At 39.9% G+C, this 25,855-nt stretch overlaps 1 protein-coding gene across 1 annotated transcript in view; it reads left to right on the top strand.

Annotated features, from left to right (window-relative positions):
* Positions 1-22,308, top strand: part of NEDD9 (neural precursor cell expressed, developmentally down-regulated 9) — a 55,770-nt gene extending 33,462 nt beyond the window's left edge. The window contains exons 3-7 of the mRNA XM_069103481.1: positions 13,235-13,336; positions 14,143-14,244; positions 15,290-16,531; positions 18,564-18,653; positions 19,868-22,308. Coding sequence (XP_068959582.1) covers positions 13,235-13,336; positions 14,143-14,244; positions 15,290-16,531; positions 18,564-18,653; positions 19,868-20,377 — 2,046 coding nt within the window. The 3' untranslated portion in view covers positions 20,378-22,308. The remainder of the gene's footprint in view (positions 1-13,234; positions 13,337-14,142; positions 14,245-15,289; positions 16,532-18,563; positions 18,654-19,867) is intronic.
* Positions 22,309-25,855: the final 3,547 nt, after the last annotated feature.

Below are 25,855 nucleotides of genomic sequence, written 5' to 3' on the forward strand. Positions count from 1 at the left end.
TTAGAAATAATGTGGGAATGACCTATAAATGTTTTTGAGTCACCTTGCATTTTTTCAGTAGTAGTAGTAGTAATAATAATAATAGTAGTAGTTAGATAACAATACAGCACCTACTGTGTGCCAAGTACTGTACTAAGTAAGTGTCTTACGAATATTATCTCATTTGGTCCTCACAGCAGCCCCTGGTAGGTAGGTACTGTTATGATCCCCATTTTATAGACAAGAAAATTGAAGCAAACAGAAGTTAACTGACTTGCCCAGGGTCACACAGCTAGTATGTGTCCCAGTCAGAATTTGAACTCAGCTTTTCCTGACTCCAGGCCCAGTGTTCAATCCACAGCACCACCTGGCTTCCCCCAAAAAGAAAGAACTAGAATCTGGAGGTACTGGATATTGGCCTTCATTGACTATTGTGAGAGAGTTTTTCTCTGCTCAGGTCACTGTGGGAATACAAGGATATATCTGAGGGCCTCCCCCTGACTTCAGAGAGCTGATGGTAAATTTCAGAATCAGAATTTGCATCCAGTTTCCCTGGCTCCAGGAACAATATCTTTCTCCTTACTTTACACTATTAATAGAGGCAAGGACACATTGAAATACTGCCACAGCAGCTCATTTCATTCAATGAAGTGATCAGAAAGCCTCTCTGAAGCCCAGAATGATGGCATAGTGCTCATTTTGGAACCTTCACACTTCTAGAATATTACTACATTGGCTTTTCCCATCACATAGAAGTACCTCTTTTTAAAAAAATAATTGTAAATTACCCCAAATCATGACAAATGACTTACTGTAGTGAGATCTTATTGCCAGGGAGTGCACAAGAAATGATGAAAAGCTCTGAGCCCTGTTATGTTAAGGCATGTTCATGGTACTACTTTTTGTGGGATAGAATCCATAGAATCATAGACCTTGAATCTAGAGGTCACCTGCTCCAACCCCCTCTTTTTATAAAGCGACCCAGATAGGTTAGTTGACATGTTCAGAGTCACACATGTAATTAATGATTGAGATAGATTTGAACACAGGTCCTTTCCAAAGCCAGTAAAACACTGTCCACTCCTATAGGGAAATCAAAGACAGAAAGAAACCTAAAAAGACTAATAATTACACAATAGACAAGGGAATCTGCTAATGTTGTTAGGATATTTCTGTGGGGATTTGAGGTTATATATTTTAGTAAGCTGAGATACTCTTGGTCCCTACTTTGCTACTAAGTAGGCCTGTGACCTTGGCCCCTCACTTTGCCTCTCTATTCTAGCTTTAAAACACTGGAATTGTAGCATGCCTTCTCATTCCAGAAATTACATGAGTTCACCAGAACAGTGAGGTTGTAAGAATCAAAGACATTTTCATAAAAATAAAAAGTGACCCACTGAATAGGCATTCCTGACAAACCTTCCTCAATTTTTCTTTCTACTGATTCTTTCCCTTCTCTGGTATTTCTTTCCAAAGGCAAAACAATCACAGGAGAAAGTCTTAGGTTAGAGTGAAGTATCAAATGCCATAGAGAACTGAAATTTGTCAGACCTGGGCTGGGCGTAATTTCGAAAAAGTCTCTTAAGAAGGAGAGTTCTGACCCCTGCTTAGTCACTGAGAGCTATGAAGGGCGGGCAGTCACACTGGGATCTAAGGGAGGGAGAAGTGGAGGGAGAAGGAGATTTTTTTCTGCTGAGCCTCCTTCATTAATGCCCATGCCCTTGGAATGTCTAACCCTCACTGCTGATCCGTCTCCTCAGAGGGAAGCTACATAATGGTCAGGGCAGTTGCAGAAGCACCCTGCAGGGTCTGGCAGCGCAGCCACTGGTGATATCAGTCGGTTCCCCGTGTGAATCCTTGTCTTTGCTCCCTGTTAAGCTGTGAGAAGCTCTCCTATTTAGACAGAAACAATATCAGAAAGCATTGAGTTCCAGAAATCCTCAACCTCTCACACCCTTCCCCTTCCACCAGCCTGCATTTGAGGCAGGAGCTTATTTATCACATTACTTTTCATCTGAGATTAAAACAAACAAAAATTGTTAAGCCTACTTTAGGTGTCTGCTAAAAAGGGGGCTCCTACTATGTTAAACTTATTTTGAAATTAAAAAAAAAATTTTTGTGCCTTTTAACATTCTCTCAAAGTACATCCCAGAGAAATGGGACAAAAAATGGTGCAACCTACCCTCTGTCACAGGTATGACAGAATCTCATGCTATTCTTTGTCTCTAAAAAGGCAAAAGGCTTTTTTTTTTTTTGGCTTAACTAAAAATGACTTGGGCCCAAGCCGTCCTTCCTCATTCTTTCTCCGAAGGGTTTCAGACTGCTCTTTGGAGTCTGGTCACCCCATAACTAAATATTGCTTTAGCTCAGATCATACAAAGAGCTTGCTGAAAGCAAGGGAGAGCCATGGTAGAAGCTCAACAATCAGGCCACTGTTTCCAAAGAGTTTTCCCCACCATGGATGGGAATACGGCAAACACTGTGTCAGACGAAAGAATGACACTCTCAGCTTCCCAGCACTCAGTTGTGACTTGTGCCTCATTTGGGACAAGAAAGAGACAGTGATTTCGACGTGGTCAGCATAAGGCTGAGTTGTAGCTTTCATTCAAGCTTCAAAGTGTCTTTTAAGAGGGAGAAAACCCTTGCCCCCCACTCCTTTCTAAAAGAAAAAAAATGTCACCCCAAGCACAAAGCAAAGCATTCGGGAGAAGTTAATGGTGGCCGTGGTGCATGGGGGTATATTTTTTAGGGCCAGACCCACTTTTCATTAGATTGTTGCTAAGTGAGTAAATAAATGAGCTCACTGCTACACCCAGCCTGGGCAGGAAGAATTTATAGAGAATTAATAAATCCAGCAGAGGCAACATGTGGCTTTCTCTTCTGGCCATAGAAAAGCAACTAGTAATCTTGGACTTTCAACATGAAAACCTCTAAAACTCTGCAATTTCAGGAGAGTAACTTTTAAGTTCCAATGGGCAGGTCATGGCATGGTTTGCAGGATATTTAAAGAGACAGCATCAAATGTTGCATGGGTATAAAGACAAAGAAGTGACTATAAGACATAATAAACATGATCAGGGGGTTCAGTCTGACTTTACTAAAGGATCCTAAAATGAAATTAAAACCCTTCAGAAAGGCATTCTGGGCAATCTGAATGCAATTCATCGGATGCATAAAAACCCTGAAGGTGACATTATAAGTCAATCATGAGGAACCAATCTAATTTTATATTCTATGCATACTAAAAAAAGTGCCAATAAAACAGTAATGATTAATAAAAATTACAATTTGAGATGTGGATAATCTGCAGTATTATTTGTAGTAAAAGACTGTAGTATGATAATTAGCCTTGGAGTCAAGAAGACCTGAGCTCAAATTCCGCTTCTGATATACACTAGTTTTGTCACAGTGGGCAAGTTATTCAGTCTCTGAATGCCCTAGATAGCTTTCTAAGGCTAAGTCACTAATAATAGAGTCTCCATCACTGAAGAGAGTTTAGTCTCCTTACTAAGAGGTGGTTGGGATCCCCCCAACAGATACATGCTTTGTTTTTAATTACACGGTGTGATCTATTTATTTTTATCAAATATTTTTCTGAGCATCTATTGTATGCATTTAGGTAGACTAGGTCCTTGACCAGGAAATCCAAATGTGTTTATCAGACATTTTTTTTCTTTAAAATTAATATATACACACAGGGGTTGGGATTTGAGGAAATAGCTGAAGAATATAAGCAAAATATTATTTAGCTTTAATTATCAAGTAATTCAGTAATCCATTTTGCTTATGACCATAGAAAACTAAGTACAAAGAATTAACAGATAATAGAGAAATGGGTACATTTCCCTCATATACAGAAGGTCTCCCAAATGTATATTTTAAAGATCTTTTGATATTTTTTCTTACAGGTTTCATAGTGTTTGTTTTAAAGTATGAAGGGAGGAATAAGATAGTAGTAGCATTTTAAAGAAGGCTAAGGGAGAGAAAGTGCTGGGCAAAGTATAGAAAAGAGGTATGGGGGCAATGGGAAAAAAGATAAAGGTATGGGTGTGGTATGGCTGTCAACAGATCTAGAGCTGAAAGGGAGTCCAGAGCTAAATCGAATCTTGAGTGGAGTCCATCTCGTTCACCACCCTTTTACAGATGAAGAAACTCAAGTCCCATGTTTGATCTTTCTAAAACCTGTCCATGCGTCAGTTGATACAAATATAATTTGTCCATGTTTCTTTGAATTTACATTCATCGTTTCTTACTACATGATAACAGTTCATTATAGGCACATACTAGTTTGCTTTACCATTCCCCTGTAAGTCACTTTGTTTACTGTTCTTTGCTACCACACAAATGCTATGAATATTTTGGTAGGTATTGGACCTAAGTTTCCACCTCTGACCTTCTTAGGGTATATGGTCAGTACTGGGATTGCTGGATCCAAAGGCATAGTCACTTTTCTTGCCCACTCACAATTTGATATTAACATTAGTTTGACCATTAAAATTTTTTTGATTGATGTCTTTTGTTTTTACATAACCTCTATTTTCAAATACTCCTCACCAATAACAGAATGAGAGAGAGAACTAGCATTTCAAGAAAATATCAACTAAGTCTCTATCTAATCTTCAAGAGGCTTAGTAAGTATTCAGGAGGTTGGGAAAGTATAACAGTTGGCTTGCTTTGTGACCTTGGAGCAAATGACTTAATCTTTCAGTCCCAATTTTCACATCTGTAAGTGGGACTAATGCTCAGAGAACAGCCTGGAGATGAATAGTCCTGCATCTAGGCTTCTCAGATAACACACACACACACACACACACACCCCTCTATGCATCATGCTAAAGACCTGAAAATCCATTAGTTTCTTTCATAAGGATGTTGTGAGTCCTCATACAACATAGTTGATAAGTTATTAAGTATACTGAATTCTGGGTAGCAGTTGCTTTTCCCTTTTCTTTGATAATCACATCCATAACTAACTCCTGTAAAAACAAATTTTCTCCTGAGCTTGTCCCTTTTGGTGTGGTTAGTTGTCATAGGGATGGTGGTGATAATAATATGAATATTAGCATCTAGCCTTAAAACAAAATTACCCCCAAGTGCCTGTAGACCCACACCCAGTTTTCAGTCATTATTTTTACTTGTAACTCCCACTGCCTTGTAGGCCTTCCTGGAATAAATCAGTGAAAGGAGAGTCTAATCTGATTTAATTTTGAGGAAGTTCAAATTTCATTTTGTGTCTTCATCAAATAACATAAGCATTTGGAAGCAAACACCTTTGAGATCTCTGGTCACTAATATATACACTTAATGGCACCACCATCACTCTAGAGAGAAAGGTTGAACAGGAGGAATGACCCCAAGCAGACATCTTCTAAGACCTGTTTGTCCTGTACTTTTAGTCTGCTGAAGACATTAGTGGGGCAAGTGGCCCCTAGTCTAGCGCTTCCCTTGGAGATGCACCTGCTGCTATCATTAACAGCCAGAGCAGAGGTGAAATGAGAGTCAACTTGCTTGGCTATCAGAACTGAAGCATATTTTGTCCTTCAGATGTCAAGAATGAGTGTTTTTAGAAGGAAGGGAGGGTTTTGTTTCCATTTCCTTTTCTTAAAAAATTTTCCCACATATTACAGCTGTGAAACTTAAAAAAAGTCCAGGTGTTTGTGACAAAACCTCCGGGGAGGGAAAAAGGAAACAGTGTTGCGCCCAGCCTTGTCCTTGGTAGCCTCCAACAAAGGATGGGGGCCTTGTTGCACAGATAGAGCAAGTTGGAATTCTCCCATGGTTTCTAACTTATGGTCTCTTGTGTTTCTCACCATTGATTCATTCTTTCAACAAGGATTTAATTAAACGCCTACCATGTGCAAACAATTGCCCTAGGTGCTGGCGATATAAAAACATACGCAAAAAAAGTTATGCAACTCCTGCCCTCAAGGAGTTTACATTCCACTAGGGGAATGGGGGAACAGTTTGTAGAAAGATGCAATGTAAATCACTAAGCAAATACAAAATAATAAGGGAGTAGGGTACTAACTGGGGACATCAGAAAAAAATTCTTCTAGCAGGTGGCAATTGAGCAGAGGTGAAGGAAACTAGGGATTTTAAAGGTAGAGGTGAGGAAGAAGTGCCTTCTTGTCATAATTAACAACACATGTAAAGGGATAGTATAAAGGAATTAGAGATGGGATATTTTGTCCATGCAACATCAAGTTAGGCCAATTTTTGGTTGCAGTTCAACAAGCATTTATTTAGCACCTACTGTGTACCAAGCACTGCGCTAAGTTGTGACATGAAGTTGAGTAGCAATAAGTTTGCAAAGAAAGGCTGGAGCCAGATTGTGAAGGACTTTAAATACTACACAGAGGAGTTGATAGTTTATACTAAAAGCAAAATGGAGGCCTGGGAGCTTCTTGAAAAGCAAAGTAGCACGGTAATAGCTATGTTTTAGAAATATCACTTTGGGAACTGCATGAAGGATAGACTGGAGAGGGGGATAGATCTCTTGGAAGACAGTTTATATCAGTTTCCTCATCTGAAAAATTAGAGTCTTGGATTTAATGGTTTCTAAGGTTCTTTCTAGCTTTAAATCTGTGATTCTGCGATCATTCTCTTGAATCCATCATGAACACCTCACTGACATACATGAGTTATGTTCTTCAACTGCATCCTCTTCTAATAGCTTCTGTTCAACTAGGACCAGCTCAGTTTGGAATTCGAAGTCAACCTGAGGGAATTAAAGGAAGCTTCCCTGGAGCTTATAGTTCAACCCAGGGCTTTCTGGTTCTCTGTGTTGGCACCAATGGATCTCAGATGGACATAGACTTTATTTTGAATAGTTTTTTCATTGCTTCGTGCATTTCACAATTAGATAGAAAACTTCTTGGAAGTGTGGACATTTTCTTCTTTCTCAGTCTCTAGCAAAAAACTTGCTGGACATACGGTCAACTCAATAACCCATGCTTACAAAATTGAAGATCTCCCTCATTGTTCCTGCTTTCACATCATTCATCTTTATTCTTGAGTTTTCTAGCCCTGTTCCTGTTCCTCAGGAAAGTACTTTAAGAGGTAGATACCCTATAAGGCAAACTCTCAATAGAGAAGTTATAGAAGCTTATAGAAAGAAATGGAGGAGTAGCTAGGTGGCACAGTGGATAGAGCACTGGCCATGGAATCAAGAGGACCTGAGTTCAAGTGTGGCCTTAGCCTTACTAGCTGTATGATCTTGGCCAAGTTACTTATTCCCATTGCCTCACAGAAGGAAAAAAAAAGGACTATGTTAGTTTTGATACTTGTTGGGGGACCCCAACTACGTATCCACTGTTTTAGCTGCTTTCGGAAATCAACAAAAAGTCTCAATTCTTACACTTATGGGACTTTACCTTTTCAATGTCTTGAAAGAAAGATTGTTTCTATCTACTCTCTCCAGTTAAGAAGTACAGCCCAGGGGCGGCTAGGTGGCGCATTGAGTAAAGCGCTGGCCCCGGAGTCAGGAGGACCTGAGTCCAGTTCCGGCCTCGGACACTTAACACCCACATAAAAAAAACTAGCTGTGTAACCTTGGGCAAGTTACTTAACCCCAATTGCCCTCCAAAAAAGCAAAAAAAAAAAGTACAGCCCAGAGACAAAATGAATTAGATAACCTGTCAAGGTATCCTTTCAATCCATTGATTGGGCAAACAGAGTTGTCTTTGTGTATCCATGTCACGCACTCTCTTCTCTGAAATATCAACATAAAAAAAAAGAAAGAAGGAAAATGGGGCGACTAGGTGGTGCAGTGAATAGAGCACCGGTCCTGGAGTCAGGAGGACCTGAATTCAAATCCAGCCTCAGACACTTAACACTTACTAGCCATGTGACCTTGGGCAAGTCACTTAACCCAATTGCTCTGCCCTCCCCCCTCCAAAAAAAAGAAAGAAAGAAATGTTAGCATATATGGCATTTAGAGAACAGAGAATTATACTGTGATTTTAGAAAAGAATCAAATGGTCTTTGAAACAGTACATGTTACCCATGATTCAGGGCTCTCCACAGTGGCAGAGAAGGGAGGTTAAACATAGGGAACAGATTGGAAAGACAGAAAAAAAAGATGGTGCAGTGGATAGAGCTTGATGGAGTTAGGAAGACCTGAGTTCAAATCCTGCCTCAGACACTTGCCCTGTGACCTTGAGCAAGCTACTTAACCTCCCCTGGCCCTTTGTTTCCTCATTTATAAAATGGAAATGTTAATAATAATAATACCCAATTTGTAGGGTTTTTGTGAGGATTAAACGAGATGACATATGTAAAGAACTTTAAAGGTGCTGTATAAATACTGGCTCTTATTTTAATGATATTTTAAATATATAGTTAATTTGGATATTTTGTTGATATTCTTTTGACATCACTGTCACTTTCCAGTGACTGCCCTCCCCCACCTCTGATAAAACTCTCCCTTGCAGAAGATAAGTATCATCCAACAAATGAAGCTATACATTAGCTAAGTCTGAAAATATATACTTCATTTCCTTCACAATAGTATCACAGGACCATAGAGTTAAGGACCCTTTGTGGTCAATCTTATACAATTCCCACATTTTACTCACAGGTAAGGAAACTGAGGCCCAGAGAAGTTAGTTAACTTGTCTGTGGTAGCATAGACCATTGGTGGCAAAGCTGAGACACTATACCATTGTCTTCGACTACACCACATACTCAGTCACTTAGTTCTTACTAATCTTCTCAACTGGATATTTAGTTTATTTGTTTTTTTTTATTTTTCTTTGAGGGCAGTTGGGGTTAAGTGACTTGCCCAAGGTCACATGGCTAGCTTTTGTGTTAAATGTCTGAGGTCGGATTTGAACTCAGGTCCTCCTGACTCCAGGGCCGGTGCTTTATTCACTGTGCCACTTAGCCACCCCTCAACTGGATATTTAAACATTTCTCTTGCTAGTGGTGCAGCAGATAGAGCACTAGGCTTGGAATTAGGAAGACTTATCTTAAATTCAAATCTGGCCTCAGACATTTACAAGCTGTGTGTGACCCTGGGCAAGTCACTTAACCTGGTTTGCCTCAGTTTCTCATATGCAAAATGAACTGGAGAAGGAAGTGGTAAACCACTCCAGTATTTCTGCCAAGAAAACCCCAAATGGGGTCACAAAGAGTCAGACATGAGTGAAAAGACTGAATGATAATTAGTCTTTGAATTAATAGCATCTCTTACTCTCCTAAAAGAAGAGTTTAGGACATTTAATATTCTAGAATCATTTAAAATTCACCAGAGTCCAATACTTGCCCGAAGATGCAGTCTTCTAATACTTCAGTTAGCTGGCATCAAAATGTCTCAAGAAGGCATTAAACAGGAGGAGAGACCTTGTAGGTAGAAAAGAAGTTATCCAACTATGTCTCTTGACCAGAGTACAGGATAGTAGGCAGAGCTGCTCTAAATTTCTTATCTTTGTATAATCCAGAATGAAGGAAGCAGAAGAAGGAGCACAATTCACATGATAAATGTAAAGGAGAACAGTTTTGAAAGCCTTCAGATCAGTGTGGTAACTGATTGTGACTCGGGAGGATGGATAATGACTCTCTCGTGTTAGCATGTTATAATGGAAAGTGCTGGTTTACAGTCACAGGGTCTCTGTTTAAAAACTGACTTTCCATTTGTGAGACGTTGGATCAGATATTTGAACCCAAAGTCCCAGTTTTCTAACTGTTCATTGAGTTGGCACCTTAGAAAGACATGATGCAGGAGAGACCATGTAGGGAGAAAAGAAGTTACCAAATATATCCCTTGACCAGAGTACAGAGAAGTAATTGAAACAAGATTATCTCAGGAGAACTCCAGAGATTCCTTTCATGGAGATGTTAGTGAAATGAATCAATTTGCTATTCCCTGTACCTTGGTCCTTAATAAGTACATATGGATACTTTATTAAGAAGCTGTGACTTCATACAAGTCAGTGCCCCCTCCATTAATGATTGCTGTGATCCTCTCCTTCCCCATATCTTAATAGTTTGATGGGTTACTGTGGCTAAAAAACATGTTCTATCACCTGTTGATCAACCTTGTAGGGATAAGCTTCACTGAATTTTAGCTAACCTGGTCTACAACTGGCCTTAGACACAGAACCTTTCCAGCATGGCGGAACCTGTGCTCCACCACCTGATAGAGCCTTCACAAGCCTAAGGCCATCTTCGTGCCACAAAGAGGCGTCCTTCTTTAATGGATGATATAGGAAATACCCAAGAGTAAAGGAACCCTGAAAGAAAAATAGAGGAAAAAATAGGGAGACCAACAGGCAGTTTTTAAGATGCATTTTACATTAAAGAATGACTCCAGTAAGTGCACCTTGAATTTTCTTTTATGAGAATTGATCTTATTAAACTTATTAAACTTAAACCTTTTATCATTGAAAGTCCCCTCTCCCCATTCTTAAGGTCAGTATTTACTGACACTTAGGTACTAGAGAGAATACTGGATCTGGAGTCAGGAAGACCTGCCTCAGATATTTACCAGCTGTGTGACCCTGGGGAAGTTACTTAACATCTGTCTGCCTCAGTTTCCTCAACTATAAAATGGGGATAATACAGTGCTTATATTTCAGGGTTGTTGTGAAGATCAAATTAAACAATAACTGTAAAGTGCTTAGCACACAGTGCCTGGCTCATAGTAAGTGTTATATAAATGTTTATTACCTTTTTTGGGGGGATCAGAGAAGAGGAAAAAGGTTTTGTACTTACGTGAGACAGGGAGAACCACAGAACTGGATACATTACAAGATATTACCCCATCAGCACTTTCCTCTGGGTAAAAAACAAAAACAAACCAAAAAAAAACCTTTTAATTGGCATAGAAATGACCCAAGCAACAGGTCAGGAGAGAGCATGTCTTTAAGTAGGCTAGAAGACACTTTTATCTCAAGTTCTTTCAGACATCAAAAAATTAATACATGTCTTACGTGCATCTGTCCAGATGAAAAAAGCTGGTCCCAGTTAAATTGTCATTTGTGAACCAAGATTAAATGGCCACAACACTGGAGAATGCTGTAATTGGGGAGATGGGGGTGGGAGTGGGTAGAAATCAGACAGCAGTGTAGTATGTTGTGTTGTGTGTATGTATTTTTTTCCCTATGGGTTTTGCCATCTGTTTCTTTTAATGCACAAACAAGGAAAATGATGAGTTTGGAATGCAGGGGTTTTCAAAAACCAGATGACCACAGGCATTCTTTAAATGGGGGAAGCTAAGGGGAGAGCTTGCAGTTCTGTGACATTTGTCAGGAAGTGAATTTTTAAATACCGGGAACAACAAATGCCCTTTGCCAGGGAAAGGCCACAAAGGCAAGGAAAAGCAGTCCCCCCTTTTTTGTGTGTCTCCTCCCTTCTGAAGTAAATTCTGTAGGTTAACATTTCACCAAATGCTATTTTAGATCTTTTTTTTTGCTTAAAGGCAAATATAAAGCAGTTGAAGCTGGGCTTGAGAATAATAAACCTTGGATCTCTAGTTGCATTACTGAGTTGGCAGCTTTGGGTGTAGTCCACTCTTAGAAACTTTTAGAGACTGAACAAAAGCCGCTTTGTGAGCAGATTATACCTTTTTTTTAAAGCCAAGATCAGAAATCTATAAATAGAGCAAGTAGGAAAGAAAAGCAGGAAGATACCTTAGAACCCCAATGAATGATAGTGCCCAGCAGGCGTTTTTTATGAAGGCATGAAACAGGGCAGCAGCTTTGGCTTTGTTTTTGCAAAAGGCATGTTCTTAAAAGGGAAAAATATTATTACTGTATGGTGGCCACTTAATAAATTATTTCTTTACCTCCCATACCAGTAGGCCCAAAGAACACAATGCAAGTCTTAGGTAAGGACGGCATTTCCTTTTGGAAAAGTCTGAGCAGCAGAGATTATGTGAAAACATTAGCCTGTGCATTAAAACCTTTTCACATTAATTGCAAGAAGTCGTTGACTTGGAGTGTGAGGGACTTAACACCAGACCGAGTTCCAGGCCTTCAGGGTTTAGGGTCCCTGCTGAGAGGAGGATTGGTACATTTGGCCAAGTTCCACCCATTTGAGCCCTACGATGGTGGAACATTTTTCACATAGTTTTGTGAGCAGCCTGACGCCAGAGTTTTCACATTAGAGAAAAGGATAAAAGATGATGGTTGCTCAGGGAACCACCTCTTGTTTCTAATTTGTGAGGCCTGCTCCCCTCAAGGATAGTTTGCGATACTTGAGGGTGTTGTTACTGATGCCAAGAAAGAAAGTACAGCAATTTAGAAGCCCTTGGAGAATTAGTGAGTAAATATACTTCAAAAAAATTTTTTTTCAAATTAAAAAAATCTCTTAGAGGTTTTTCTCAATCCATGTTTAAGGCCCCCAAAGAATTATATAGAAACAAGCGCTTGTCAGGTGAGATCCATTTCATTTACATTAATTCCAGATGCCAGAAGTCATGATGGGGGTATTTGACCTTTGACTTACTTGGAAATATGTCCAGCTCAGACGGTTGCTACCCTAATGGAAATGGGAAAATAATTAGTACAATGAACCAGGGTCAGGAGACCTGAATTCTACTCCCGTCACAATTATGCAGACTTAACTCTTATTATTGATACCTTGCCTTGGACCACTAACTGCTTCAGGTCTGCAAGGGTGGTATCATTTGAGCTGGTAGATTTGTAAAAATGCTATGTTCACCATCAGCCCTTTAGTTACACTCACAATAATAGAGTTTGGCAGGGAGAGGCAGAGGAAATGCTGTATCCAGTTGAAGCTATGAGGGGAATTTTAAGTGGTTGGACTCGACTCCCATTATTCACTTTGCACATAGTTTTAGAGTCATTAAAACCAATTCAGTACATAGTGATTTTGATTCAAGGAAGAAAAAAATCTTTAAGATGCCAAAGGTATAATCTTGGACTTTTAATGCTTACAATTGTCAGATAAAATGCCAGAACAAAGTCTTTTATTAAGGGAGAAGCATTTTTAGAGATGTTTGTGTTACCTAGGGCAGGAGGAAGTAGGGAAAAAAGGGTTTTGGTGTTTAAATCACTCATTTGCCCAAAAAGCAACAGGAATTTCATTTGACTACTGATCTGTAATGCATTCCCTCCATCTCATCCTCTCTTTGCCTCTATCTTTTCATTTTTATTTATTGATTTACTTATTGGTTTGTTGAAAGAACAAAGAGCTTGGAGGTGTTCGCTCAGCCAGGAGCCAGAAAGGAATCTGAACCACTGCTAAGAATACAAGCTCATAATTTGACATTTCCTCCTCTTCTAACCCTCAGGTGATCACCCCAGTGAGAACAGGCCATGGCTATGTGTATGAGTTCCCATCCAAGTACCAGAAGGGTACCTACGATATACCTCCATCCCATCCAGGCCAAGGGGTAAGTAAATAATGTAGCAGAAATAAAATGTTAATGTGTAGCATATCTTCAGTTATCAGCTGAAGTTTAGAAAAAGGTATTTTTGTGACAACACTATTTCCGTGTGATGTGTATCAACCTAATGGAAAGAATCATGGGGTCAGAAAACCTGGGTTTGAATCCTGGCCCCAACACTTACTAGTTAATATTGTGACCCTAGGCAAGTCTCTCAACATCTTTGAGTCAAAATGGGAATAATAATACATGTACTGCCTTCCTTAGAAGGTTGTCCTAAGGAAACTCTTTGTAAATATTTATAAAATAAACTCCTTACAAAATAAGATGTTTATATATGTATATATGTATATGTATGCATTATATATGTGTGTGCATCATATATGTATATATAATTTATATATAGTTTTATATATGTAATTTTATATGAAAATTATTATTACCAATAGTCATTTTTACATATAACAACACAGCCTAGAAATTTGGGATTTTATTCATCTGAAAACCCAAGACCATTAACTGAGAAGAATATCTCTCTCTTTATATTGTTCATTTTATTTTTGGTATATATGTGTGGTTACACTCCCAAAAAAATTAAATGCAAACTGTGGTTTCTAGGGTCCCTCAAAAAGAAAAAAAAATGTCATTTAAAATGAAAAGTGCATTGACCCTAGATCACCTGGACACTTACAAAAGATGAAGTTTTCAAATCACTTTATTAAAAGCACTTGGAATCAAAAGCTAAGAACTACTTCAAAGGTGACTTGTATGAGATACTTCCATTTTTCATGACCCAGATTTTTCTTCTCCAGGTTTATGACATCCCCCCAACATCACTAAAGGGTACAGCATTCTCCGCTCCAGTGGGAGAGATGAAACCTTCAGGGGTATATGATATCCCTCCTGTGAAAGGAGTAAGTCAAAATATCCTAGTTATTTAGGGGATTTTTGGTAGGAGGAGATTTTTTTTTTTACTTGTTGAGAGATTGTATGGAATCATTCAAAGGGGAAAAAGTTTTAGACACCCACTTGTTGAACAAATGGAATAGTCACACCACATGTGACTAAAAAATATGACTAATTTCCTCCCAGATGTACCATAATTTAAGCATCCAGATTATCCTCCAGTGTAGCTAACTTGGAAGACAAAAATACTTCTTCCCAACCATACTGTCATTGCTCAGAAGTTTTCTTTAGGAAATCTTCACTACAAGTCTATCCAAAAGCCACACTAAGCAGTCTGTTCCATTACTATAACTTGTTTTGACACCAAAATGATGCTACTCAACTTGATCATTCACTATATTCACTGAGTGTGGCTCCTGGTGAACTTTTGGTTATTTCCAAAGATCAGATCCACCTTCAGAGGACAAAGATTTTCCTCCATTAAGGAGATTCAAAAGAATGTTCCCCAGGCTTAATTCCAAAAAAGACATTTCAGAAATGTGAGCCATTGTTTACCATCTAAATGTGGCTAGCATCCCAGTTGGTTATATCCCAAAAAAAAATGAGGTGTTTAAATTAGGAAAAAATTAATCCAATTTGGAACCCATTGAGGGACTGGTAGAACCAACTTTGGGACCCAGTGAAGGGTTGGTAGAGCCAAATTTGAGACCCACTGAGGGGTTGGTAGAGTTGGAAATACCTAAATGTTGGGAGAGAGGTTAGGATAGAAGATACAGATTTCACCGTGATCCACATAAATATAATAGTTGGATCTATGGGATGGAATGACTCACTAAAGGAATAAGTATAGTGGCTAAAGGAAAAGTAGCTCATAAAGTACTGCAGGTGACTTGAGGTTTGGGCACAAGAGGAGAAAAAGACTCCCTATGAAGGTTGTGTATAGTCTGTGTTTCCTTTTCTATTGTATTTAGTTATTTTCTCTGCATTCACATAAATTGGCTGAATAAGTTACCAAGTTTGGTACATCTCTGACTGATTTTTCTTATGTTTCAGGTTTATGCCATTCCACCTGCTTCCCGAGATGAAGTAGGATTAAGAGAAAAGGAATATGATTTCCCTCCTCCTATGAGACAACACACAAGACCAGAAGTCAGACCTGAGGGGGTTTATGACATTCCTCCAACAAGTTCCAAGGCAGTAGGGAAGGACCTTAACGTAAAATACAACTGTGATGCTTCAGGAGGTGCTGATCAGGTATCCCAGAGACAACAAAGCATTCTTCAAAACCACCAGCACGTGCACCTAGGGCAACCTGTACCCTCTCAGAATGATGCATATGACATCCCGCGAGGAGTTCAGTTTCTTGAGCCACAGGCAGCAGCCCATGAAAGATTAAATGCTGAAGAAAAAGATGGAGTGTATGATGTCCCACCACAGGCCACACAGGAGACTAAAGGGTGCCAAGATGTGACAGATGGCATGAATAGACTGTCTTTCTCCAGTACAGGTAGTACCAGGAGCAACATGTCCACCTCTTCCACAACATCAAAGGAGTCCTCATTGTCAGCCTCACCATCTCAGGACAAAAGGTTGTTACTGCTGGATCCGGACACAGCCATCGAGAGACTTTACCGGCTTCAGCAGGCTTTAGAGATGGTGGTGTCCAACCTCACTGCGCTGGTCACCACTGATTGGAGGTGTTACGGCTACATGGAGAGACACATCAATGAGATCCGCACAGCAGTGGAAAAGGTAGAGCTGTCTTTGAGGGAATATGTCCATTTTGCCAAGGGGGCTGTAGCAAATGCTTCAGGCCTCCCTGAACTCACACTGCACAACAAAATGAAGCGAGAACTGCAAAGGGTCGAAGACTCCCACCAGATTCTGACCCAGACCAGCCAGGACTTGAATGGCTGCAGTTGGTCCTTGAACATTCTAGCTGTCAATAAACCTCAAAGCAAGTGTGATGACCTTGATCGGTTTGTGATGGTGGCAAAGACAGTCCCAGATGACACCAAACAGCTCACGACCACCATCAACACCAATGTGGAAATGCTCTTCCGATCAGCCCCGGGCAGTGTGCGGCTAAAGAATGGGTCCGAGAACGTGACCAGTGCAGCCGACTACCTGCACACAGGTCCACAGACCCAGCTGCTCCAACCCAGTGACCACAAGGCCCAGCCCTATTGCAAACCACTTCCCCCAAGCCTAAGCAAGGACCAGCATCCTGACTGTAAGAGCAACAGTAGCTCAGAGCGGAGCTGGATGGATGATTATGATTATGTCCACCTGCAGGTAAGGACACCAGGCCAATTAAGCACCTATATCTTTTAGAACTGAAGGAAACTCTCAAGATCATCTGGTGTAAACTTCATCTCCATTTTAGATATGAGAATACTAAAGCCCATGGAAAAGATGTACTATAGGCAGTGGTGTTATAAGATTCCTAAACTTGGAGCCTACTGACCTCTATTTGAATCCTGGCTCTGCTACTTATTACCAGTCTGACTTTGTGCAAGTCATCTAAACCCTCTGGGCCTTTGTTTCTTTACCCATAAGACGAAAGGGCTGAAATGAACCTCAAAGGACCTGAATATTCAGTGGACAGTGCTCTAGGCCTGGAGTTAGGAAGACCTGGGTTCAAATCCAGCTGACCTCAGATATTACATAGCTGTATGACTCTGGACAAGTCACTTAACCTCTGTCTGTCTCTGGTTTTTTAGCTGAAGAATAGGAATAATAATAGCACCCACCTCACAAGGTTGTTGTGAGGATTAAAGGAGATACATAAATATATATATTATATATATATATATAAATGAGATCATATTTGTAAAGTGATTAGTACAATGCCATACACATAGAAGGGAAGAGCATAATGTAGGCATATGGTGCCTACTAGTTGGAACTAAATAAATTTTTATTTCCCTCCGTCCTGTGGTTGATGTGATTTGCCCAAGGTCACCGCTAGCAAGTAGCAGAGCTAGGATTTGAACCCAGGTCCTTTGACTCTAAATAAAGACATTGCTGTTGTTATTAGGGGGAGCTAGGTAGCACAGTGGGTAGAGTGCCAGGCCTAGAGTCAAGAAGATTCCTCATTCTGAATTTAAATCTGGCTTCAGACTCTCACTAGTTGTGTGACCCTGGGCAAGTCACTTCACCCTGTGTGCCTCAGTTTCCTCACATGTAAAATAAGCTGGAGAAGGAAATAGCAAACCACTCCAGTCTCTTTGCCAAGAAAGCCCCAAATGTGGTCACAAAGAGTCAGACACAACTGAACAATAACAAGAAGACCTATACAATGTCTGCTCAAGGAAAGATAATACGAATAATGCTAGTCTAAGTAGTTTGGCTGTAATCATGTCATGGAGGCCTGGAATAGAAGTCTCCAGCCTTGGGTTCAAATCCCAGCTCTGCACTGTCAAACAAATCACCTACTCATCATTTTTCCCATCTTCCTGAAAGAAAGGGGGAGTTGAATTTCTTTGGTCCCCTTCAGTTCCAAAATTCTTGTTTGCATTCTGCCATTGCCTTTGGTCTCATTCCCCACCTCAGGCTTCTCCAGAGGGCAGCTGGGCACCTACCCAGTGACTCAGAGCATCACCTCTTCTAAGTGGTTTTTTTTCCCATGGATGTGTGTGTTCATCAGAAGGGGAAAGAATAGCAGTATCCCACTGACCTTGGAAAATCTGCCTGGTTTTCTGGCCTGTTCTGTTGTGCAGAGGTCACTGAACCCTGACTCCACTCAATGTGAATTAGGTTTCCTGTGTTGTTTTGGCACTTTTCATCCCTGGCATATGGCCATCTTGAGAACGGGGCCAGATAAAGAACTTGAAGGGCCCAGAAGCAAGTTTTATTGGCCAGATTTAAACTTGGCCTCAGAGGTCATAGAGTCATAGGATTTTAGAACTTGAAGGGATCTCAGACATCATCTCATCCAACTCTCTCATGTTACAGATGATGGAACTAAGGTTTATGAGGCCAATTTGAATCCATTAGAGAAGAACATTGGAAATGGTTCTTCTAAGAGAGGTTTGAAGGGAATCCAATCTGCCTATCAAAAAAGCTTGTCAGGGGTCAGAGAGCAGAGTACAGTGTATGGAAACTGGTTTGTCTCTTCAGCATTAAGAGGGATTAGGGCCTCGGGAAGCCTGTGGCTGAGAGCCAGGTTGCCATTATACTGTACCTATGTGCATAGGTGGGTGTGTGTGGCAAGCAGCCATGGCAGTGGAAAACAAGGCAATATTTACCCATTTGTCAACTAAATTGTTAGTACAAGTGAATCATGGCAGTGATGTAATGGGTCTTTTCTCTTGTAAAATAACAGGGGAAAGAAGAGTTTGAAAGGCAGCAGAAAGAGCTTTTGGAAAAGGAAAATATCATCAAGCAGAACAAGATGCAGCTGGAACATCATCAGGTAAGCGGAGTCAAGCCTAAAAGCATTTCATGGTGCCAGGAAGCTTTCCTGAAGACCAGCAAACATGGGACTTTGAAAATGGAACATTTTCATCTTTCCATGGGGATCTCAGTGTATGAGTTTCCTGGCCCATGAAAGGGCATAGAAACAAATAAATAGATGTTAGTCCTAGCAAGTCAGTGCTGTTCTCAAGGCTCAGGATACTTTGAGAGAGCCCAACCAATTGCTCCTGTTTTGGGGGCTAAACCAAGTACACTCTTTGATAGTAGGGACTAGAGGAGGACTGGAGAAGATTTCTGAGTTCTAGACAGTAGTGCAAATGCACTAGGTTAGTGTTTCTCATACTGTGCTGTAAGGAACCCTGGAACATCCCCAATTTTTTTCTTTTGTTTTTTTAACAAACCTTATGTTGTTTTTTATTTATTTTAAACAAACCTTATCTTATTCATTAGGGCAGCTAGGTGGTGCAGTGGATAGACCCACTGGGGTTGAAATCAGGAAGACTCATCTTCCTGAATTCACATCTGACCTCATAAACACTTAGTAGTTGTGTGCCCCTGGGCAAGTCGCTTAACCCTGTTTGCCAAGTAGACTCCAAAATGGGGTCACAAAGAGTCAGACACAACTGAAAAATGACTGAACAGCAAAAATGTTGTTTATTAACAAGCATTAAGAATAAAAATTTTAGGGGTGGCCAGGTACCACAGTGAGTAAGAGCACTGGCCCCAGAGTCGGGATGACCTGGGATCGAATCCGGGCTCAGACACTTAGCATCCACCCAGAAACACCTGGCCGTGTAACCTTGAGCAAGTTACTTAACCCCAACTGCTAAGGGGTGGCCAGGTGGCACAGCGAGTAATATCACTGGCCCCAGAGTCGGGATGACCTGGGATCGAATCCGGGCTCAGATACTTAGCACCCAGAAATAACTGTCCATGTAACCTTGAGCATGTTACTTAACCCCAATTGCTTTAAAAAATAAAAGAATAAAAATTTTAGGTTTTTTTTTTTTTTCACAAGAGCCAAAGTTTTGTTTAAACTGAGGGTTCCACCACTGGAAAAGCTTGAGAACCGCTGCACTAGGAACTGTGTTCTATTCCCAGTTCAGCCAGTTACTAGATGCAGGCACTTAGACAAGTCAGTTAACTTCTGAGTCTTAGTGCCAGTCTTTCTATAATATTATTCTAAATAAAGCTTTATTTTTTTCTCCTCAGATCAGTCAGTTCCAGCTGTTGGAACAAGAAATTACCAAGCCAGTGGAGAATGACATCTCCAAGTGGAAACCCTCTCAGAGCCTCCCAGCCACCAACAATAGTGTGAGCTCCCAAGACAGACAGCTGCTTTTCTTCTACTACGACCAATGTGATACTCATTACATATCCCTTCTCAATGCCATTGATGCCCTTTTCAGCTGCGTCAGCTCTGCACAGCCCCCAAGAATCTTTGTGGCACACAGCAAGTTTGTTATCCTGAGCGCACACAAGCTGGTATTCATTGGTGACACGCTAACAAGGCAAGTGGCCGCCCAGGAGATCCGTAACAAAGTGATGAACTCTAGTAACCAACTGTGTGAGCAGCTTAAGAACATCGTGATGGCCACCAAGATGGCCGCCCTACATTACCCAAGCACACCTGCTCTGCAAGAAATGGTACACCAAGTAACGGACTTGTCCCGAAATGCACAGCTGTTCAAGCGTTCATTGCTAGAGATGGCGACATTCTGAGGGGAAAGGGGAAAAGAGACTGAGAGGGCCATAGAATCAAACTGGAAATACTGTCTGGTTTATGTAAATGTTATCTATTTTTGTATATATTTTATATGAAATGTTTTAAATATGTTTTATGAGTTAGAGAACATTCAGACATTCAGGGAGTTGGAGAGGTAAAACTTATCACTGTTTTGTTCTTATATATACATTTGTGTATCTAAGATAGATATATATAAATATATATAAACTGTACATATTGGTCACATTCTCATATGTGCCTGTGGGGGCATGTGTGTATGTAGATATGTATGTAACACATTCCATTTTAAAAAAACATGGATTAAGAAGCACCTTATAATGCATCTCCAAAGTGCTACATCTTCACAGTTGACCTAACAGATGGTTCTGATGATATTCTACCATATGCTGTAGGGATTATACTGGACATTTTCACTCCAGTGTTTGGGAATCAGACTATGCCCTTATAATCAAGAAGACAGTAGTAACTTGCTCTTTCAGAACACTTTCCAGAATTTCCCTCCTTTTCCAATCCTTATGCCAAAAATGCACTGGGTCCTCTGAGCAAGTAGATTTGGTAAACAACATTTTTATAAAATGTGTGTCAATACATGAGTTATTATTTAGGGTGCTAAGGAGGAAAAGCAGCTTAGTCATTAGAGGAGGTAGGAAAAGTGTACTTAGGTAATTTCTGGCTAAGAATAGGGGTATTTCTAAGCTGAGAGGAAGCCACAAAAAAAACAAGTCACATGTGTGCCCATGGCTGTTTCATCATTTGTATTTGTGAAAGAGTCAGCTGTGAGGTTTTCCAAAGGTCTTATTTAAATTGAAAAATTCCTCTTTGCAGAAGGGGCATATACTGCGTGTATACCTCAAGTTGTAAATATCCATGAAAATAAAAATGGTTTCATGTGCCTTGTGACAATGGGGACATATTGATAAGAAGATTGCAAACTAAAGCTTTGCCAACTTTGCCTAGGTGCTACTGTCTAGCAAAAAGACTTTAGGACACTAGATGGTTTCTGGGCCTGATGACCATAGAGGCTAACACCACCTTTGACATGGAAGACCTTGCTAACCTTCCCCAATACTCATATACCACCACTAATTCAAACCTAGAACCAATTTCAACCTTAGGCCTCCCTTTCTTCCTTCATTATACATCTGCTGACTAACCTCAATCTGACCAGTTTCAATGAGACAAGATACTGAGTCACAGCTTTTATGCCATAGACTGACTATAAAATTTAAATACTGCCATTACATCTTTTGGCCATAACACATGTCACAAGTCTTAACAGATTCACAGGGAAGTGCAGTAGAAAAAAATGGGAGCAGGCAGTGGTTTTAGAAGAGTTTACTGTTACGTACACTCATATTCAGAAGTCAAGGGGCATTTATTTATCTAGGGTATTTCTATCCAGTGCCTTGTTCACTCTTTTTATTCTAGCCTATGTCAAAACATGCTCTTACATTGCAATATACACTTTACTGAATTAAATTTGCTTGTTCTGAGCAACCAAAATGTTATAAGAGCAAATGGAATTAAGACCACAGAAAGAAATAAGGTGAATTGTGGAGCTTATCACAAAAGTACTTTTTAAAATAGCATCTATTGTAACGTTCACAGTTGTGCTCCATCAAAAGAAGAGATGGGACATTGAATGGCCATCCTACAGATGAAACAGAGGGGCTGACACCATCAACAACTTGAAAATAACTATGACACAAGTATGTCCTTGTGGACTTTGTTGCTATTGATATGTTGTATATTTTTAGGCGGTAACAGATTTATACTAAGCTACATGGTGATATTGCAAGTTTTCAAAAGGAAAGCCAAATTGTTAAATCGGCATCCTTGTTTTTGCTGTCTTGTATGTAGAGACTATTTTTAAATCATTAAATTTTTTAATCTTTTTTTATATCAACTAGATTTTCCTTTGCATGTTTTCTCTGCCACAAAATAGAAAAAAATGAGAAAAAGTAGCTGTTGACTTGGATTGACATTTGTAAGGAGGAAATTTAACTTGAGGTACTTTCTTTCTGTCTGTACTGAAGACCTCAATGTTCTGGGGTGGGGCGGGGGAAAATGATGGTTTTTTTGCTTTGTTTTTTTTTTTTTTTTTACTACTTCAAAGTAGATTTATATCTGAAAAAAAAAATCCACATCTCTTAGTTGGGATACATAATAAAACATCCAGAAAAATTCTTCAACTTAATTCCACGAATATCTATTAAGTTCTACCATATGTAAGGCACTGTGCTAGTCACTGGGCTCAGAGTGAGGAATACTAATCTTCCTGAGTTCAAATCTGGCCTCAGATGGTAGCTCGTGAATCCTGAGCTACCAAGAGACAAGGTGGAACCATTTGAAGTTACTGTAAAACAAAAGATGTAGCAATGATTATCATGTTAAGCAACTACAAAGAAAAAGTGGAATAAAAGGAACTTATATTCTACTAGGGTTTTACAACATATGCATATATAAGTAAGCAAAAAGCCCATACAGGCAGCTCAGTGGCACGGTGGATAGAGTGCTGACTCATCTTCCTGAGCTCAAATCCGACTTCAGAAACTTAACTGTGTGACCCTGAGTAAGTCACTTCACCCTGTTTGCCTCAGTTTCCTCATCTGTCAAATGAGCTGGAGGAGGAAATAGCAAACCACTCCAGTATCTTTGCCAAGAAAACCCCAAATGGGGTCATGAAGAGTCAGACAGGACTGAAACTACTGAACAACAAAAAAGCAGACTACTTGGATTGGAGTATGAAATAAGATGAGAAAGGTAGGCAGAAGCCAGATAGTAGAAGGGGAAAAGTTTATTTTAGAAATGCTGACAGAATTGTTCCATCTTCCATCTGTTCTTCTAGTATCATATGTTCCTGGAATGATTTGGCTTCATTGGGTCTTCCACTAAGCTTTTACATATGTCCAGATTCCAAATGAGTGTCGTCCTTAATCTCTCAGGTCTCTTAAACTTGACAAGATCTCTTTGTCCTCTTTATTGTGATGACTGCTGAGGTTAAGCCACAGTAGGAAATACTGATAGACAGTGTTGATGACTTTTCCTTTTCATTTCCCATTTCACAACATTGATATCTTGCTTGAATAGTTCAGCTTGACGTTATAGTAATTGAACACAATATTTTCTTCTCATCCTTTCTATTAATCTTCTGTCAACTTTATTCTTTGCTCCACTAATAAGTAGATAGTTTAACTGTATACAGACATCTGATGCAAAATTGATATCTATATCTGAAATCAGTTATTTTCTGTCAAGATATAATCAGTATAATTCTACATATGCACAACCATTTGTGCAGTATACCTCAGTAGACAGACAACTTTTATGATCACAAATTCCTATCAGTAAGAGATTTTTGAGCATTACCCCTAATATAGGTATATTATTTGTTATATGCATGTCCTCCTGTACTAACAATTATATATATATATATGTGTGTGTGTGTGAAATAAGCTTACAGAAAAAGCGATTAATAAGAAGATGAGATAAAAATGAAATAATATTTTATTGAAGAGTAAATACTAAAGTCCTGAAGTTTTTTGAGTAGGGTAATGATATGAACAGACCTGTACATTAGGAAAATCACTTTGGTAGATGTGCAGAGGATTCACTGGAGAGAGGAAAAATACTGGAGTGGTTGGCACTTTCTTTTCCAACTCTTTACAGATAAGAAACTGAGGCAAACAGGATTAAGTGACTTGCCCAGGGTCATACAGCTAATAAATGTCTGAGGCCGGATTTGAACACAGGAAGATAAGTCATCCTGCCTCTGAGCCCAGTGCTCTATGCACCTTACTACATGCTACCCTTTTACTCACCAGTTACTACACTGGAGCACAGAAACAGCAGCCACAAGGTGGAGATGCTTGTGGGGAAAGGAGAATCTTCTCAATGGCATCTGTGCCACTGCTGGTGCAAGACCTCACACTGAATTTAGGTTATACCTTTCCTACAGATTCCATTCCAAGGCAAAAAGGAAAAAAAAAATAAAAGCTTGTACTACCATGGAGGGGATAGGGATGGAAAGGGCTGGGTGGGTAATACTTGAAGGGGATGGTGGGATACTACCCATCTTCCCATTCTCTTCTTGGTTGATCAAGAACCCCTTGGAGTCATGCTGAAACCTCCCAGGGTTCTAGGCCCCTCTTTGGAAACCCCTGGTGTAATCACATTGGAATCCCAAACCATTTACAATCCAAACTGTTACAGTCATGTTCATTTCTGCTATTCACGTGAATTTCAATTCATTAGTGAATACAATTCAAGTACTTCTAGATGTCAGATGAGAAATAAAGCATAGACATGACATGGTTTCTTCTTCCATACAGCCTATATGTGCTCTGTTGTTGTCCAGTCGTGTCTGACTGTTCTTTATCACCCCATGGACCATACCCTTCATGATGTTTTCTTGGTAAAGTACTGGAGTGGTTTGCCGTTTCCTTCTCCAGCAGATTGAGGCAAACAGAAGTTAAGGGACTCGTCCAAGGTCACACAACTAGTAAGTGTCCAAAACTGGATTGGACCTCAGGTCTTCCTGACTGCAGGTCCTGGAGTCTACCCACTGAGCCATCTTGCTGCCTCCTTATGCATGGTCTACTAACATAGTATGTCATACATATAATTCTAATTATAAGTGCCTCAGGAAGTACAAAAAATGTTATTAGAGAGGAGAATCTGGGAAGTTTTCATGGGATTGTTTTTGAGGAGAAAGAATATAATTCAAAGCGCTTATACTGGGTGACTTAGTTCTGTTCTACCTTCTTTTTTTTCTGTTCTATCTTCTTACTCATCAGCCACTGCCCTGGAGCATCTGATTCCTCCTCCATGAATGAGGAATCTTTTGAGTTGAGTTGAATTTTAAAAGATAGATAGGAATTAGACAACCATGGAGAACTGGGACAAGGGTAGTATTCCAGGCATGGAAAATCTTGAGTAAGGGAATGGAGGAGGGAAAACTCAGGCTTGAACTTGATTTGGTAGCGGTGAAAAGCAAAGCCTGTTGAGCAATGGAGTGACCCAATCAGACCTGACAATACTAAAAGGATAAATTGGAGGGTAGAGAGAATGGGAGCAGGAAGGTTAGGAAGCTTTTGCAATAGACCAGGTGGGTGGAAAGGAGGACCTGTATTAGCGTGGTAGCTGTGGGAATAGAAGACAGGGCAAGATGTGAGAGATACCACAATGGTAATCTTGAAGGGATTTGGTAACCTATTGGGTGAAAGATGCAGAAAAAGAAAGAGCCAGAGCCAAAGACAACATCACTATTTTGAATTTTAGAGACTGGGTGGATGAAGGTTCTATAGATAAAACAATGAAATCGAAAGGAAGACAAAGTCTGAGAGGAAAGACAATATCCATGTTGAGTTGGAGGTGTCAGCAAACCCTTCAATTCAATTCAATTATATTCAACAAGCATTTATTAATGTGTACTACATAGTGCTGTCAGACAC

This window comes from Petaurus breviceps, unplaced genomic scaffold (assembly GCF_028583685.1).
Source record: "Petaurus breviceps papuanus isolate PSGF00001 unplaced genomic scaffold, PetGlider_PUasm1.0 582, whole genome shotgun sequence".
In the NCBI taxonomy this organism is placed as follows: Eukaryota; Metazoa; Chordata; class Mammalia; order Diprotodontia; family Petauridae; genus Petaurus; species Petaurus breviceps.